Below are 17064 nucleotides of genomic sequence, written 5' to 3'. Positions count from 1 at the left end.
CACATGACTTCTGGGACTTCGCAGCCTGTGGCCAAATGTCTGAATTTTGTTCACATCATCATGGGGCAACAGTCTTGTGTGTGAAAAACAGTGATAAATCACTTTTTCAGTGCTGTTTAGAGTGGTGATTAAACGAATGGTTGTAAGTCAAGGAGCTGTACAGAACAGATTGTCTTTCTCTGCATTGCCATGTTCTGGAATACAGGAAGCTATGCATTGTTGCTTCCTGACCTATTTATAGATTTTGGATAAGATCAAACGTAATGTATTATGGACTAGATATTGAATATATCAGCTGATTTTTAAAAAAAATAGCTTCTCTGTTTTTTGTTTGTTTTTGTTGGGGGGAGGGGAGATGAATATTCAATAACAAAGTTGGAAGAGACCTTGGAGGTCTTCTAGTCCAACCCCTACTCAAGCAGGAGACCTTACACCGTTTCAGACAAATGGCTGTCCAATTTTTTCTTATAAACCTCCACTGATGGAGCACCCACAACTTTTGGAGGCAACTTGTCCCACTGGTTAGTTGTTCTCACTGTCAGGAAATTTCTCCTTCGTTCTAGATTGGTTCTCTCTTTGATTAGTTTCCATCCGTTGCTTCTTGTCCTGCCTTCAGGGACTTTCCATTGGTAAGCAGACGGTTAGTGTGGCTGATCAGATCTACTTTGTCTTCTGCAGCACGTGTCCAAAAGGCTACAGGTGTTTAAAGGCTGGAGACAATCCTGACCATGGCTTTACAAGCTTTGATACTTTTGGCTGGGCTTTTCTCTCCTTGTTCCGCCTCATGACTCAAGACTGCTGGGAACGCCTCTACCAACAGGTAGCCTCCTTATTTATTGTCATGTTTACTCGTTATAGCTTGGCTTTCCTGCAGGGTCTCAGCAGATGGCAACACTTGGTTGATCTTGTCTCAGCTTGGAAGATAATAAGCTCAGTGAATGAGAGATGACCAGGAATCTCAAAACTAAACACAAAAGTTAAAAACATATTCTAGCCAAAGGCAATGGCAGACAGTTTCTGTGTGGTTGCAAAATGGACAGACATGTTTCTGTGCTGTAAGTTGTCCAGAGTCTATGGGAGTTGTTGGCTATAAAGAACCAGCTTGGCCTAGGGATCAAGGTAATATTTCTAAAACTAGGAAACTGTGAGCTCTAGTTCCATATTATGCCTGAAAACTGGTTGGCTTTAGACCAATCATGATGAGATAATGACTTCTAATCCTATCCCAGGCATGAAAGCCGATTGGGTGACTTTGGGCCAATCACCAGGAGACAGTGAGTTCTTATCCTGCCCCTGGCGTGAATGCCAACTGCATGATTTTGGCCCAATTACCAGAAGATTGTGATTTCTAGTCCTGCATTAGGGATGAAAACTGTCTTGAGGGACTTTGAGCCAGTCCCTCTCTCTCAGTTCAAGATCTTATCAGGTTGTTTCTGTGGGAAAAATAACTCAAGGCGACCATACATACATACATACATACATACATACATACATACATACATATATTGGGAAAAGTTGATTTTTGAGATTTGATGGCTAATAACATCACTTTTTTTGGAGTTTCATGATAATCATATTCCACTGCTGGAATGGCCTGGGAATAGCCCAGACCTTCACCCAATTGAAAATCTATGGAGCTGACTAAAGAAACTTGTTAGTCAGAAGTGATCCAGCAATAAAACCCAGTTAATAGGAACAATCATTCAATCTTGGTTTCACATTATAACAGCTGCAGAACTAAAAGACTTGGTTCACTCCATGGGAAGATGTTGTAAGGCCGTAATTTATGCTAAAGGTTACCCAACTAAGTATTAACTGATGTTTTGTATATTTCATTTTTTCTATGGTGATCATTTTTGTGTATCTTGTTTTTTCTACATGTTTCACTTTTTTTCTTCATACTATAACTGCTATTCTAATAGCAAATCCTTCATAAAAGTAATTGCTAAATTAAATTAGCTTTCCATTGATATATAATTTTATGGTACTATTCCCAAAAACAGTTGTGTTAGCTAGTTTTAGAAAATACACTTTTTCCAAAAGGTTATCACAATTTTGGCCACTACTGTATATCCATCCATGAAGATATCTTTTCTGTTGCTGGTCATCTCTGGAAAATGCAATGAGATCCACTAATGTTATGAGAATTCCCAAATGTTTGTGATGAAGCATGCATGGTTCTAATAACTGTTGAATATCTCTTCTCCTTCCCATTTTTCCTTCTTTTCTCTCTCTCTCGTTTATATAGACTCTGAGATCTGCTGGAAAGATCTACATGCTTTTTTTCATGCTGGTCATATTTTTGGGTTCCTTTTACCTAGTCAATTTGATTTTGGCTGTGGTGGCCATGGCTTACGAGGAGCAGAACCAAGCTACCATTGCAGAAATGGAGGCCAAGGAAAAGAAATTTCGAGAAGCCATGGAGGCACTGAAGAAAGAGCAAGAGGTTTGTAAACTTCCCAACTTGGAGCAGCTTTTCTTTGCTTTAGATAAAGCAGAGGTGGGGACCGATGGCCCTTTTATGACTGGTGGACTTCAACTCCCAGAACTCCTGAGTGAGCCATGCTGGGTCAAGAATTCTGGGAATTGAAGCCCATAAGTCATAAAGGTGCCATCGTTCCCCACCTCTGTGCTAAAATGTTGGGTTGCATGATCAGAATAAGCATCTCACTGGTTAAACATGGGGGCCATTACTCCATAGTTATCTATTCCAGGGTAACTTTGTAATAAAGCTGTAGTAGAGAGCTACTCAATTAAAGATGTAATAGGGAGCTCCAACTTCTCAAAACAGTAGTAGGCAAACTACACAGTCAAAAGCCAGTCTGGTATGCCCAGACACTTGAAGGCCAACATAGGTAGTCCTCAATTTATGACCACAATTGAGCCCAAAATTGCTGTTCCTAAGCAAGACAGTTGTTAAGTGAGTTTTGCCCCATTTTACCATCTTTCTTGCTACAGTTATTAAATGAGTCCCTACACTTAAATTACCGGTAGTAAGTTGTTAAGTGAATCTGGCTTCCCCATTGACTTTGCTTGACAGGAGGTCACAAAAGGGGATCACATCCGTAAAACTACTTGGTTTGGTTGTACATAGAAAAACTGGCCATGTTGCATGCAGGATCTTTAGTTCATTGTCCCTGCCAGCATTGATTTTGCTGTGTCAATCAGGGTACTCCAAATCATGCATTTCATCATATGATTGCAAGGTCCATCCATTCTGTGTGCTTATTTCATCCCAGCTGGGACCAAAAATCATAGGTGTTCTCTTACTCTCAGGATTCCTCTTTTAGCACCATTTACAAAGCACTTGTTAGAAACAGTCTGTTGGTATTCTTTACCTTATCATCTTCCATGTTATTCTGTTGCATATTAGCACTAGAGGGAATTAATAGCTTTTCATTCAATAGTGGCAGTCCTTGCCATCCGTTCCAGTTAATTAATTGGTGTTTTTTTTCAGATTTACTGTATTGATCTCCCAACTTCAAACAGCCATTAGGACCTCATTAGTCAACAAGTGAATTAATAGAAAGGGTCAGTTGCTCAAACAGTACCGAGCTTTCCCTTGTGAAAATAAAACAATTCGTAGAACAAAAGCCAAGGATATGCATGACGAGAGGGAATATATAATGATGACTAGCATGAGCCAAAATGTTTTTTTTTTAAATTTACATTTATATCCTGCCCTTCTCCGAAAACTCAGGGCGGCTTACATTGTGTAAGGCAATAGTCTCATTCTATTTGTATATTTATATATTTGAGAGACAGTCTGATGTAGTGGTAAAAGAGAATGTGCTAGAAAGTGAGGGACTGTGAGTTCTATTTCTGTCTTAAGCCCAGGAAGCAAGTTGGGTAGTTTTGGACCAGCCCTTCCCTTTAATATCAATGGCTATTTTGTGAGAAAGGTACACTGTTTCTTTTTCACATTTATGGACCATCCAGATCCTGTAGGTAGGTAGGTAGGTAGGTAGATAGGTAGGTAGGTAGGTAGGTAGGTAGAAAGAAAGAAAGATAGATAGAAAGAAAGAAAGAAAAAAAGAAAGAAAGAAAGAAAGAAAGAAAGAAAGATAGATAGATAGATAGATAGATAGATAGATAGATAGATAGATAGATAGATAGATAGATAGATAGATAGATAGATATAAAATTGCAGTGGACAGAAGGCAATATTAGAATCTAGTAAATCTGTCAACTGAGATTGCATGCCTGAATATATAAAATAAACAATAATTTATTTGCACATCATAATTTGTTTTGTCCAATTTATAATCATTATACAGGATAATGGATATAATTATACAGGATAGAGTAGGGGACACCAACTGTTTGGCCAGTTTAAACCACTCAAACATATATCCTGGCAAAAATCTCAAATCCCCTCTAAAGTAAATAAGATTATGGACTAGAGGAGACAGGATACTAGTGTTCCAATATTTGAGGGGCTCCTACAAAGACAAGGGGTTCAAATTATTTTCCAAGGGCAAAATGGGGAACAATAGATGGAAACTAACCAAGGAGAGAAGCAACCTAGGACTAAAGAGAAATTTCCTAACCAAGCACTCGACCAATGGAAAAATCTTGCCTTCAGAAGTTGTGGGTGCTCCATCACTGGAGACTTTCAAAAAGATACTGGACAGTCATTTATCTGAAATGGCATAGTGTCTCCTACTGGAGCAGGGGGTTGGACTAGAAGACCTCCAAGGTCCCTTCCAACTCTATTATTCTATGTGGTGCATTCTGGACAAGAAAGCAAAAGATGCTTTGGGTCGTGCATAAATATGCAGAAGCATTTGTCTGTGGCAGCTAAAACCAACTGTCTCTCTTCTGTGTTTTGGTTAAGGCTGAGGAGGAGGCAGCTGCTTTTAGGAGCTGGAGATGGATGTCATGTGCTGCAAAGAACACACTGTCATGTGCTGCAAAGAACTTCAAAATCTGAAGCATCACAAACTCTAATAGGCCTGATATTCTATAGACATATTGAAATTAAAACATGTGCTGATCATTAGGAGAGTTATAACGGTTTAGCATGCAAAGTAATTATTAGGAGAAAAAGAAAGAAAGAATAGAACTGAGCTGAATAGCTGAATCCCGAAGAGCCACATTTCATGTCACAACATTTCATTGTGGGGTCCAGTGTCATTACTCATTGTAAATAACATATGAATTGAAGAGAGTACTTTGTAATGAGTAGAGTGTACTAGCCTTACAGAGTATAGGTCACTGAGTACAGGTAGTCCTCAACTTATGACCACAATTTAGCCCCACAATTTCTGTTGTTAATAGAATAGAATAGAATAGAATTCTTTATTGGCCAAGTGTGATTGGACACACAAGGAATTTGTCTTGGTGCATATACTCTAAGTGTACATAAAAGAAAAGATACGTTCATTAAGGTACAACATTTACAACACAATTGATGGTCAATATATCAATATAAATCATAAGGATTGCCAGCAACAAAGTTACAGTCATAATGAGTTTTGCCCCATTTTATGACCTTTCTTGGCACAGTTGTTAAGTGAATTAATGGAGTTGTTAAGTTAGTAAAACAGTTGTTAAGTGAATCTGGCTTCCCCATTGAATTTGCTGGTCGGAAGGCCACAAAAGGGGATCACATGACCCCGGGACACTACAACTGTCATAAACATGAGTCAATTGTCAAATGTCCAAATTTTGATCACATGACCATGAGGGTGCTGCCATGATCGTACGTGTGAGAAATGGTCATAAATCACTTTTTTCAATGCTGTTGTAACTTTGAATGGTCACTAAATGAACAGTTGTAAGTAGAGGACTACCTGTAATGAAATCTTAATTTCTGGTCTATCCTAGAGGAGTGATTCACAGATTGGAGGGAGAAAGAGAGAAGCTCTTTGTATGTCACTTTGAGTCCCTGGAAAATATGACACACAGGAGATAAAAGTGTATTCCCTTATTTTTTAACAGTGTGAAGATAGGGGAAAAAAATCAGATTAAAAGGAAAGATTGTGGCTCTTATGATGATGTGCTGTTTTCTAGCTGATGTCCATTTTCTCTAGTTGTCTTCATATTTTCATAAATATTAGTGAGTGTTTTTATTGCTATTTCCAGGCTATTATCATCATCACCCTCATTTTCCCATCCCAAGTGATAAATTTGGCTTTAGATCTGTTTTTGACACCCCTTGGTTTTAGCATTCATTCCAGCAGTGATTGAAAGAGATGTGACAGAGCAAACCATCTTATCTGCGTATTATTTATTCATTTTTTTAACAGTTTGTGTTTATTATTCTGGATCCTTGGTCACAGCTTGTTCCGTCATTCAGTGGGATAAGATTCTGCTTGCAATGATAATAATAATAAATGCATTCTGAGCCAGCAACAAGAATATACTGTAGTATATTCACAGCAGTAGATAACACTGCCCAAATGTTTAGATGCTGGGAGAGCTGGCGCATGACTGGTGAACATGGGGATGATGGATAGTTATCCTGGGTTTTAAAACAGGAGAATGAAGGCAAGGATAGAAATTTTTCACAAGCTGTGATGTTAGGGGGCTGATGATCCAATTAGCTAGAGGAGCAGGTTCCTTTTGCTATGCATTGTGAGAAAAGAGGGTGTGCAGCAAGTACACAATTTAAAATCTCTATATGAGGTTTAGTTTTGTGCCATCTTGCTCTTCTTCTCCTCATCTCTCTCTTTGGGGTGAGGAGTGGGGATGGGGAGGAATAGGGGAATACAAGCAGTTCTTGAGTTACAACCCTTTGTAACCGGTTCAAACGTACAACAGCATTGAAAAAAAGTGACTTATGGCCATTTTTCACACTTACAACCACTGCAATATCCCCATGGTCACGTGATCAAAATTCAGATGCTTGACAACTAAGACATACTTATGACAGCTTTGCAGTGTCCCAGGGTCATGTGATCCCCTTTTGCAACCTTCCGACAAGCAATGGAAAACCAGGGATTCACTCAGCAACTGTGCTACTAAATTAACAACTGCTGCAGTGATTCACTTAACAACTGTGGTATGAAAGGCTGTAAAATGGGGGGAAATAACTATCTTGTTTTGTAGTAGAAATTTTTGGGCTCAGTTGTGGTCGTAAACTGATGGCTACCTGTAATCCTGCAGCTTGAAGCTCCATGCAAAGTTGGGAAGTTGGGAAGCTCCAATTAGCAAAAGACTAAGACTGCTGTACTCTGAAATGTCCAGCATTGTGTTATTGGCTGTCAATATGACTGTCAATGCTTCCTTTGCCTAAGACACAACTGTCTGGATGACTTTGGGCCAATCCCTTGGAAGCTGTAAGTTCTAGTCCCACTTTAGGCATGAAAGCCAGCTGGCTGACACTTTCGGCCCAACCCACCTCACAGATTGTTGTTGTGTGGACTATAGGAGGAGGAAAGTGTGTTGGTTATGGTTGCCACCTTGAATTATTTGTAAAAATAATAAAGGCAGGATACAAACAAACAAACAAACAAAATAAAATAAATAAATCAGAATCCTGGGTTGGAAGGGACCATAGGAAGGAGTCATCCAGTTCAGTCCCCAGTCGGTGACTTCACCTGGCAGCCATTTTGTGACAGAGACTACAATGTGTTCCATTCCTAATTTGATACAGACAGTGTTCCCAAAGCTTTGGGAACCTTGATCTGTTGGACATCAGTCGGTGAAGGCATGAAGCAAGACACAAAAGATCCTATTCCCCAGGTTCTCTGCAGCCCTTGCTTCTGAAAAGGGCCTGTTTTCCCTCCAGCGTTGAATCTCAGACAAATGGGAATGATGGTTTTACGAATGGACGTGATTCTCTTGGGTTACAGCAGAGATGGGGAACTATGGCCCCTTTATGACTTGAGGACTTAAACTCCCAGAATTCCTGAGTTAGCAAGGCTGGCTCAGGAATTCTGGGAGTTGAAGTTCGTAAGTCTTAAAAGGGCCATTGTTCCCCACCCCTGGTTTGGACGGAAGGCTCTTTTAGCCTCAATATATTCCTGATGGGGATGAGAGAAATGCCACTGCAAGATTGCTATTTGTAGGAAGGTGGTGGGGAGAGAAAGATTTAGCTCAATCCAGGGCCTTCCCTTCCTCTAATAGCACATTTTTCTTAGGACAATTTTCACCTCCAAATTACACCAGCTTCCTTTTTCATGGCATAAGAATCTCACTTCCAAGAACTGTTTTGAGTAGAGATGCCTAAATGCCTGCGGGGAAAAAAATATCACAAACACTGTGGGTTTTTTGCCTTGTTTTGTTTGAAGAGGTACAACATAGTCCTGGGTGTCATTGATACAAATAGCTGGCATGCGTTAAAGCTGGTTTTCAAATAAGCGACTTCGAGTTTGTATATTTTCATTGTTCTGTTTTCTTTCAGGCGTTAGCTCGAGGCATTGATTCATTGTCACTTAGTTCATTTGAAGTGTCACCTGTGGCCATGAAGAACTTCAAAGAACAAAGGAATCAAAGAAGAAAAAAGAAGTCCTCGGGGGCAGATGATGAGGCAGAAGATCAAGAGCCTGATTCAGATGATGGCCAACGAAGGGCGGTTAGTGTTTGTACTAAAATGTTAATCAAAGGAATGTCATAACTGTTTTGTGAAGAGCTTAGCATATTTTTTTTCCCACAGAAATGGAGGCGTTATCTAGATTAATACACAGATAGCGCTCGACTTACGACCAGAATTGAGCCCAAAATTTCTGTAGCTAAGCAAGACAGTTGTTAAGTGAGCTGCACCCTATCTGATGACCTTTCTGGCCGCTGTTGTCAAGCAAATTACTGCAGTTGCTAAGTGAATCATGAGGCTGTTCAGCAAAACTGGCTTCCCCCATTGACTTTGCTTGTCAGAAACCAGCTGGGAATGGTGATCACATGACCCCGGGACACTGCTACTGTCATAAGTACATGCCAGTTGCCCAGCACCCAAATTTTTATCAAATGACCATGGGGATACTGCAACGGTCATAATGTGAAAAACGTTCATAAGCCACTCTTTTCACTGCTGTCATAACGTTGATCCTTAAACAAGTGGTTGTAAGTTGAAGACTATCTGTGTTTAAATATTCTAGGCCAGTATTGGAGAACCTTTTCGGTACCGAGTGCCAAAATGGGAGCACGCACCTATGCATGCATATATGCCAGAAATTGGAAGAGCAGCTGCCTGGTTTGCCCCCTGGGAAGATGATCTTTTGGTTTCCAGCACACGCATGTGCACCGGCCACCTGGTCTTCTGGTTTCTGATGTGCATGTACTCGCAAAGAACAGCTGTCCAGTGCATATCGGGCAGCTGCTTTTCCGATTTCCGGCACACGCATGTGTAACAGCCAGCTGGTATCCATGCATGCATGAGCACCAGAAAGTGGAAGACCAGGTGGCCTTGTTTCTTAATTTAAATACTGCAACTTCTAGGCTTTGTTTCTTAATTTAACTGCTTTGTTTCTTAATTTAACTGCTGCAACTTCTTTACTTGTTTACTTGTACAAGGCATTATGACTTGAACGGTTGCTAAAGGTCAGACACAACTGGGACCAGAAAACCTCATATTTTGGGGTATTTTGAGGCTCGTATGAACCTCTTCCCTCTTCCCCATTATGGATGACTGCCCTTTCAATCTGGAACTTATAGAACACACTAACATTCAGCACTGATGTGTTCAGTAGCTTAAGAATGCTAAGGGTGAGCCACGTTTGAATTTGATCTTCAAAAGTTGTTTTGGAATGTACACAGGAGGATGGACACTGGGCTTGTTGACCAGGTGCTTGAAAGTTTGAGACTCAAGTACCATGTAATGGGATAAACTCCTGTTCTTGCCCAGCTCCTGTCAACCTAGCAGTTTGAAAGCATGCAAATGAAGTAGATAAATAGGTACTTCTTTGGTGGGAAGGTAACAGTATTCTGTGCATCTTGGTGTATAGTCCTGCTGGCCATATGACCACAGAAGCATCTTTGGATAATGCTGGCTTCTTGGATAAGAGACAAGAATGAGCATCATGCCTAGAATTGGACACAAGTGGACAGGGAAAACCTTTATCTTTACTTTTTAGGGTATATTGTTGTTAAGTGACCTGCAGTGGTGGTAAGTTTGTTTCTTGGCCCAATTCAAGGTGTTGGTTATTAACGCTAAAGCCCTATATGGCATGGGTCCAGGGTGTCTGAGGAGCTGTCTCACCCCAATGGGATTGGCCTGCCCCACTCATGCCAGCAGAAGGGCTCTGCTATGCAACCCATTTGTTAAGGAATTCTGGGATCAAGAAGAAGAGATTTTTCTGCTATGGCTCTAAATCTATGAAACTCTATATCACCACAGGAAGAATAGTTCCTCCAAGTCTTTTGTTCTTCTTAGAGCCATGATGGTGCATTAGTTAGAATGCAGTACTGCAGGCAACTTCTGTAAACTGGCGGCTGCCAGCAGTTCAGCAGTTCGATTCTCACTGGCTCAAGGTTGACTCAGCTTTCCATCCTTCTGAGGTGGGTAAAATGAGGACCCAGATTGTTGGAGCAACAGGCTGACTCTGTAAACCCCTTAGAGAGGGCTGTAAAACACTCTAGAGGGGAATATAAGTCTAAGTATTATTGGTATTGCTTCTGGAAGGGTATCAAAAGTTGGTTTGCCAGTTGGCTTAGGGCATTGGCAGGATAAGAAGATCTTGTCCCAGTCTGTCTTTTTTTGTATAATTTTTTAAAATTTTAATTGTTTTTTTAATTGAACAATTTTCTGTTTGTAAACCATGTAATGTCCCAAAGAGGCAACTGGACTTTCTTGTTTTTTCTTTTGAAGATGTTTCACTTCTCATCCAAGAAGCTTCTTCAGCTCTGATGGGATAGTGGGGAATGGAAGGATTTATATTCCTTGCAGACAGCTGGTCATTTGCATTCTTTTAGAGAGTTGTTGAGGTTTATCTCTGTCCTCAGGATCACCTGAGTAGTGCAACTGTTGTAGAACTGTTGAAAGGACTGTGTTGTAGATTGGAGATAGATGAGAGGGCTTGTCCACCCCAAGGATAAAATATTCAGACACAAACTAAGCAATATGGTAGATTCAGTACAATGCAGTGAGATATGTGCAGATCTGTACATTGGGGAAACAAAACCACCACTCCATAAATCTATGGCACAACATAGGAGAACAAACCCATCAAGACAAGATTCACTAGCTCATCTGCATTTAAAAGACAAAGGCCACTCTTTTCAAGACAGCAAGTCTACATTTTGGAAGAGAAGACAGTTGGTTTGAAAGAAGAGTCAAAGAGACCCTCTGTGTCAAAATTGAACAGTCCTCTTAAAGCAGGGAGAAGGATATGACATTATCCATCTCCTGTTTACAACACAGTCCTTTTAGCAGTTCCAACAAGGCTCTACACAACTCTCTCAAACAATGCAAATGACCAGCTGTCTGCAAGGAATATAAATCCTTCCATTCCCCATCATCCAGTCAGAACTGAAGAAGCTTCTTGGATGAGAAACGAAATGTCTTCAGAAGAAAACCAGAAAGTCCAGTTGCCATAACTGTTCTTTGGGACAACTATGACCTGGATGACTGAATATCTCCATAGACATCAAGCTACCCAATGATGCCTTATTGGTGAGATGGGCAGCATATAGCAATAGCAATAGTGTTTAGACTTATATACCCACTTCATAGTGCTTTGTAGCACTTTCTGGGCTATACAATGCAGAAGCATTATTTGCATATGGCGCCCAACAATTTGGGTCCTCATTTTACCAACCTTGGAAAGATGGAAGGCTGAGTCAACCCTGAGTCCCATCAGGATTGAATTCCACAGTGGGCGGAGTTAGCCTGCAATACTGTACTTTAACCACTCTGCCACCAAGGCTCCTGGCATATACTTCTAATAGAATAGAATAGAATTTTTATTGGCCAAGTGTGATTGGACACACAAGGAATTTGTCTTGGTACATATGCTCTCAGTGTACATAAAAGAAAAGAAACCTACATCAAGAATCATAAGGTATAAAACTTAATGATAGTCATAGGGTACAAATAAGCAATCAGGAACAATCAATATCAATATAAATCATAAGGATTACCAACAACAAAGTTACAGTCATACAGTCATAAGTGGAAAGAGATTGGTGATGGGAACGATGAGAAGATTAATAGTAGTGCAGATTTAGTAAATAGTTTGACAGTGTTGAGGGAATTATTTGTTTAGCAGAGTGATGGCCTTCGGGAAAAAACCGTTCTTGTGTCTAGTTTTTCTGGTGTGCAGTGCTCTATAGTGTTGTTTTGAGAGTAGGAGTTGAAACAGTTTATGTCCTGCATGTGAGGGATCTGTAAATATTTTCACGGCCCTCTTTGATTCGTGCAGTATACAGGTCCTTAATGGTAGGCAGATTGGTAACAATTGTTTTTTCTGCAGTTCTAATTATCTGTTGCAGTCTGTGTCTGTCTTGTTGGGTTGCAGAGCCAAACCAGACCGTTATAGAGGTGCAAATGACAGGCTCAATCATTCCTCTGTAGAACTGAATAGGCAGCTCCTTGGGCAGTTTGAGCTTACTGAGTTGGCGCAGAAAGAACAGTCTTTGTTGTCCTTTTTTGATGAAGTTTTTGATGTTAGCTGTCCATTTGAGATCTTGCGATATGATAGAACCTAGAAATTTGAAGGTCTCTATTGTTGACACTGTGTTTTCTAGTATTGTGAGAGGTGGAAGTATGGAAGGGTTTTTCCTAAAGTCTACCACCATTTCTACGGTTTTGAGTGTGTTCAGTTCCAGATTGTTCTGGTTGCACCACCATAAATAAATAAATAAAGCATAGCTTTTTCATGCAATATCTTAAAGCGAGCGCATCCTTTTCTGAGTTTGAACAACAGTTGTGGAGGAAAGAAGTAGTTGTTTTAAGTAGTCACAGACAGTTGGTCCCAGCTTGTTTCTAGGATTAAGACAGAACTAACTTATTTTCTACAGTATTTTTGTTGGGGCCTCCTCTTTTTCTAGAAGCGCAAACTCAAAACTTCTCAAAATTGTTTTGTGTTAAAATAAATACCTGTTAGACAATCTTAGCGGTATTTGGCAAGTTGCATGCGAAATATAGATAATGAAGTGGTAAATGATTCAAGATAACTACACCAATCTTAAACTGCTCCTGCATGAGTGACATTCAGATGAATTTTATTTCTTTTTATTCTTTTTGTGGGTATTTTATTCTTGTTATTTAATTGAATTAATCTTACAATCTTACTAATTGCAAGAGTGTTCATGCGGAAATGATTTAATGAGTTGGTCTGTTTTGAATGGATTTTGGCATGGAAAATGATAAAAATAATAAAAAATATATGCCAGACTAGATGTGAAATGAAGCAACATCTTTCTTGGTGTGTATTACTTCAGCAGATGAGTTGTCTTTTCATTTTGCGTGTATGCATTTGTCATCCACTTACATACAAGCATCAAAGCACTTAAAACGTTTTTGAGAAGGCTGGGCCAAAATCTGAGCAAAAGCTGTTTAATTATCAGGAGAAGATTAATCAATTTGATTATTGTTTTATGGAAATGACTTTTCTCTGATTAACAACTGAAAACTTCTCTTTCAGTGCCCCTATTCTATTCTCTTTTTATTTCTACTCTCATCGTTGCATTAGATCATGGCAAAATTCACTTTGCTGTTATGGCCATGGGAATATTTTAAATAGCACATTTCTGCAAATGGGGGAAAAATACTGCTGGTGGCATCTATGCATCTACTCATTCATATTTATGTGTGTGTTTCTCTTTGTGTGTGTACGTGCCTGTGGTTGCAGAAGTTTTCATTATTCATCAGTTGTTAATTTGTTCCAGATACTACTCTGATTGTGGGAGATCCCATGTCTGTGTATGCACAATTCATTAGTTAACGTTTCTTGATTTGGAAAAATTAGGAGTAATCTAATGGCATGGATCTAAGAAGGCTTGTGTCAGGGGCAAGCAACCAGAGCCACTTGTGAATAGCTAACTCACTAATATTATAATTTACTCCCTGTGTTGCAAGAATCTCACTAAACCCTTGCCTTCCCCTGGAGATGGCCAGACAAGCTTTGTAGATTTGGGGGAGGTCAAGTTTAGGTCACTTGCAACTGCGCAATGAAGGGATGCGGTGGCTTAGTGGCTAAGACACTGAGCTTGTCGATTGAAAGATTGGCAGTTCAGCGCTTCAAATCCCTAGTGCCGCGTAACAGGGTGAGCTCCCGTTATTTGTCCCAGCTTCTGCCAACCTAGCAGTTCAAAAGCACATAAAAAATGCAAGTAGAAAAATAGGGACCACCTTTGGTGGGAAGATAATGGCGTTGAGTGCACCTTTGGTGTTTAGTCATGCCAGCCATATGACCACGGAAGCGTCTTTGGATAGCGCTGGCTCTTCAGCTTTGAAACGGAGATGAGCACCGCTCCTGAGGGTTGTGAACAACTAGCATATATGTGCGAGGGGAACCTTTACCTTGTTTTTAATTGTGCAATGATTCCAAGCTAGGCCCTCTCTTGACACCTCCTTCCAGCCTAGCTGGTAGTTGCCCAATATTTCCTCTCATGAGGGATGTAATTTATTAAGGAATTGATGTTCTTGAATCCATCTTGATGTTGGCAATACTAAAAGAGAATTGGGCTGGGCTTTTGCTTTGAAATATTTTCTAAGGGATAGGGACAGCAATGGGAAATTATGTTACTCAAATGCACTTATGGTAGGTTTTACAGCTGGAAGCCAAGTAGGTGCAATCTAGCTCAAGAGAATGAGCAGGTGGTCTTCCAGGTGCCAAGGTAGTGGCAGGCAAATTGTGCAGAGCACAGGGAAGTCCCACTCCATCTGTCTCCAATTGTTCTCCCAAAATAATATCTCATAAATGCATGTGGAGAGATTTGTTATATTGATGGAACTTGACACCTTCTTAGCATCCGATAAATGCATTATTAAATTGATTCCTTTCTATTCCTTCCCTCCCCTCCCCTCCCCTCTCACTGGCCTTTTCCACTTTCTCTGAATCCTTCAAGGCTCTCCTGGGTTTTACTTCAGGCTCTTTCGAAAATTCGGTGAAACGTAAGACAAGCCATGGAAGTGTCTTCAGTTTCCGGCTACGCAGCAGGGAAATAGGTTCAGAGGCAGAGTTTGCTGATGATGATTTTAGCACAGTCGGGGACAGTGAAATCCAACATGGCTCACTGCTAATTCTGAGGAATGGGAGACGGATGAGTGCACAAAGTCAAGGGATTTATAGCTCTCCGATCTACACCTATAACAGCAAAAGGAACAGTTCTGTGGATTGCAATGGAGTAGTATCGCTGATTGGGGGTGGAGAAAGCTTGGATCCAACTACTCCAACTGATGTGCTGTTACCACCACTTATGGCAGAGAAATATGGAACAGCTGACACGGTGGGTCTACTTTTATTCTTGCCTTGCCCTTTGGATTTCATTTGTCAGCTGCCAAGCGCACATAGCCCACCAATCAACCATATACTGTGACTTACAGAAGCTTGACAGACAGACAGACCAACACAAGAAGACATGTAGTAAAAATAGAATATTTACAGAGCCTTGGTGAGGATATTTATATATAGCCCATGGCTGATGGGCTGAGTGAGGCTTGCTAGATCATGAGTTTATTGAAGAGATACTTCTAGTAGTTAGAAGTAGTTGGGGATCAGGATTAAGAATTATTCTACCCTTTTTCTCTCCAGATGTTATATGCAAATGTCTTGTCCTGATGTTGCAACTTAGATCTTAATCATAAGATCTTTAATCTTAATCGTTATTAAGATTTGGGTTACAATGATGATTCAGAGGTCAGTGACTGCTAAAAGTGCTTACCCCTTGTCATCCCTAGGAATCAGCAGGCAAAACATAAAAAGGTGTTGGATTCGTTTGTTCTGCGGGAAGGGTAGTCCTCAACTTACAACAGTTCATCTAGTGATCATTCAGAGTTACAACAGCACTGGGAAAAAAAAATGACTTATTCGTCATTTTTCGTACTTAGGACAATTGCAGCATTCCTGTGGTAATGCGGTCAAAATTCAGGCACTTGGCAACTGGCATGTGTTTATGACAGTTGCACTGCCTTGAGGTTATGTGATCACCACCGGTAACCTTCCCAGCTGCCTTCTGCCAAAAAAGTCAGTTGGGGAAGACTGATTTGCTTAGTGACCACATGATTTATTTAACAACTGCAGTGATTGGCTTAACAACTGTAACAAAATAGGTCCTAAAATGGGGCAAAACAACTGTCTTGCTCAATTGTGGTCATAAGTTGAAGACTATCTGTACTTTTTAATAGTCTTTCCTTTATACTCAGAAGTTGCTGTTGCCACAGGGTTGGTTATCTCACCTTTAGTAAGACTTGCTCTGGTTTAAATCTTCTGGAGACTGAAGAAAGACAGTGTAACGTAGTGGTGAAAGTGTTGGATTGACCCAAGTTTTAGTTCACCTTCAAGGACAGCTCCTCAGAGGTTGACGTGACATTATGTCAGCCCAACATATCTTTCTGGGTACCAATAAAGGAGAATATTTGTAGCTCAGGGTCTTAAGTGCTCTCTTGAGCTTGCTTTTTTCTTGCAGACATTTCATTATGATGTTTCATTTATTTTATTTATTTATTTATCAAACTTATATACCGCATCATCTCCCGGAGGACTCAGGGCGGTTCACAGGCATATTAAAAACAATATAATAAATAAGCATTAAAACCTAGTTGAAACTAAATATTATCATGGCCTGATCACTAAAACAGTAAAAACCGGTAAAACCCCCATTAAAATTTAGCTAAAACATTTTATTCTTAGGCTAGTCCTGCACGCTGAAATAATAGAGTCTTCAGTTCACGTCTGAAGGTCCGGAGGTCGGGGAGTTGTCATAATCCCGGAGGAAGCTCGTTCCATAGGGCTGGTGCCGCCACAGAGAAGGCCCTCCCTCTGGGGGTCACCAACCTACATTGTTTGGTCGATGGCACCCCAAGGAGGCCCACTCTGTGGGAGCGCACAGGTCGTTGGGAGGCAATCTGCGGCAGAAGGCGGTCTCGAAGGTATCCCGGTCCTAAGACATGGAGCGCTTTAAAGGTGGTAACCAAAACCTTGAATTGCACCCGGAAGACTACCGGTAGCCAGTGTAGGC

General features: G+C 40.5%; 1 protein-coding gene across 1 annotated transcript in view; it reads left to right on the top strand.

Moving 5' to 3' along the window:
* The window catches only part of LOC131197664 (sodium channel protein type 5 subunit alpha-like), a 391694-nt gene that overhangs the window by 184289 nt on the left and 190341 nt on the right, over positions 1–17064 (top strand). The window contains exons 9-12 of the mRNA XM_058182005.1: positions 679–820; positions 2249–2446; positions 8351–8521; positions 14953–15333. Of these exons, the coding sequence (XP_058037988.1) occupies positions 679–820; positions 2249–2446; positions 8351–8521; positions 14953–15333 (892 nt within the window). The remainder of the gene's footprint in view (positions 1–678; positions 821–2248; positions 2447–8350; positions 8522–14952; positions 15334–17064) is intronic.

Source organism: Ahaetulla prasina, chromosome 4, assembly GCF_028640845.1.
Source record: "Ahaetulla prasina isolate Xishuangbanna chromosome 4, ASM2864084v1, whole genome shotgun sequence".
In the NCBI taxonomy this organism is placed as follows: domain Eukaryota; kingdom Metazoa; phylum Chordata; class Lepidosauria; order Squamata; family Colubridae; genus Ahaetulla; species Ahaetulla prasina.
The sequence above is the reverse complement of the archived record's forward strand: the minus strand, read 5'-3'. Positions and strand labels throughout refer to the sequence as shown.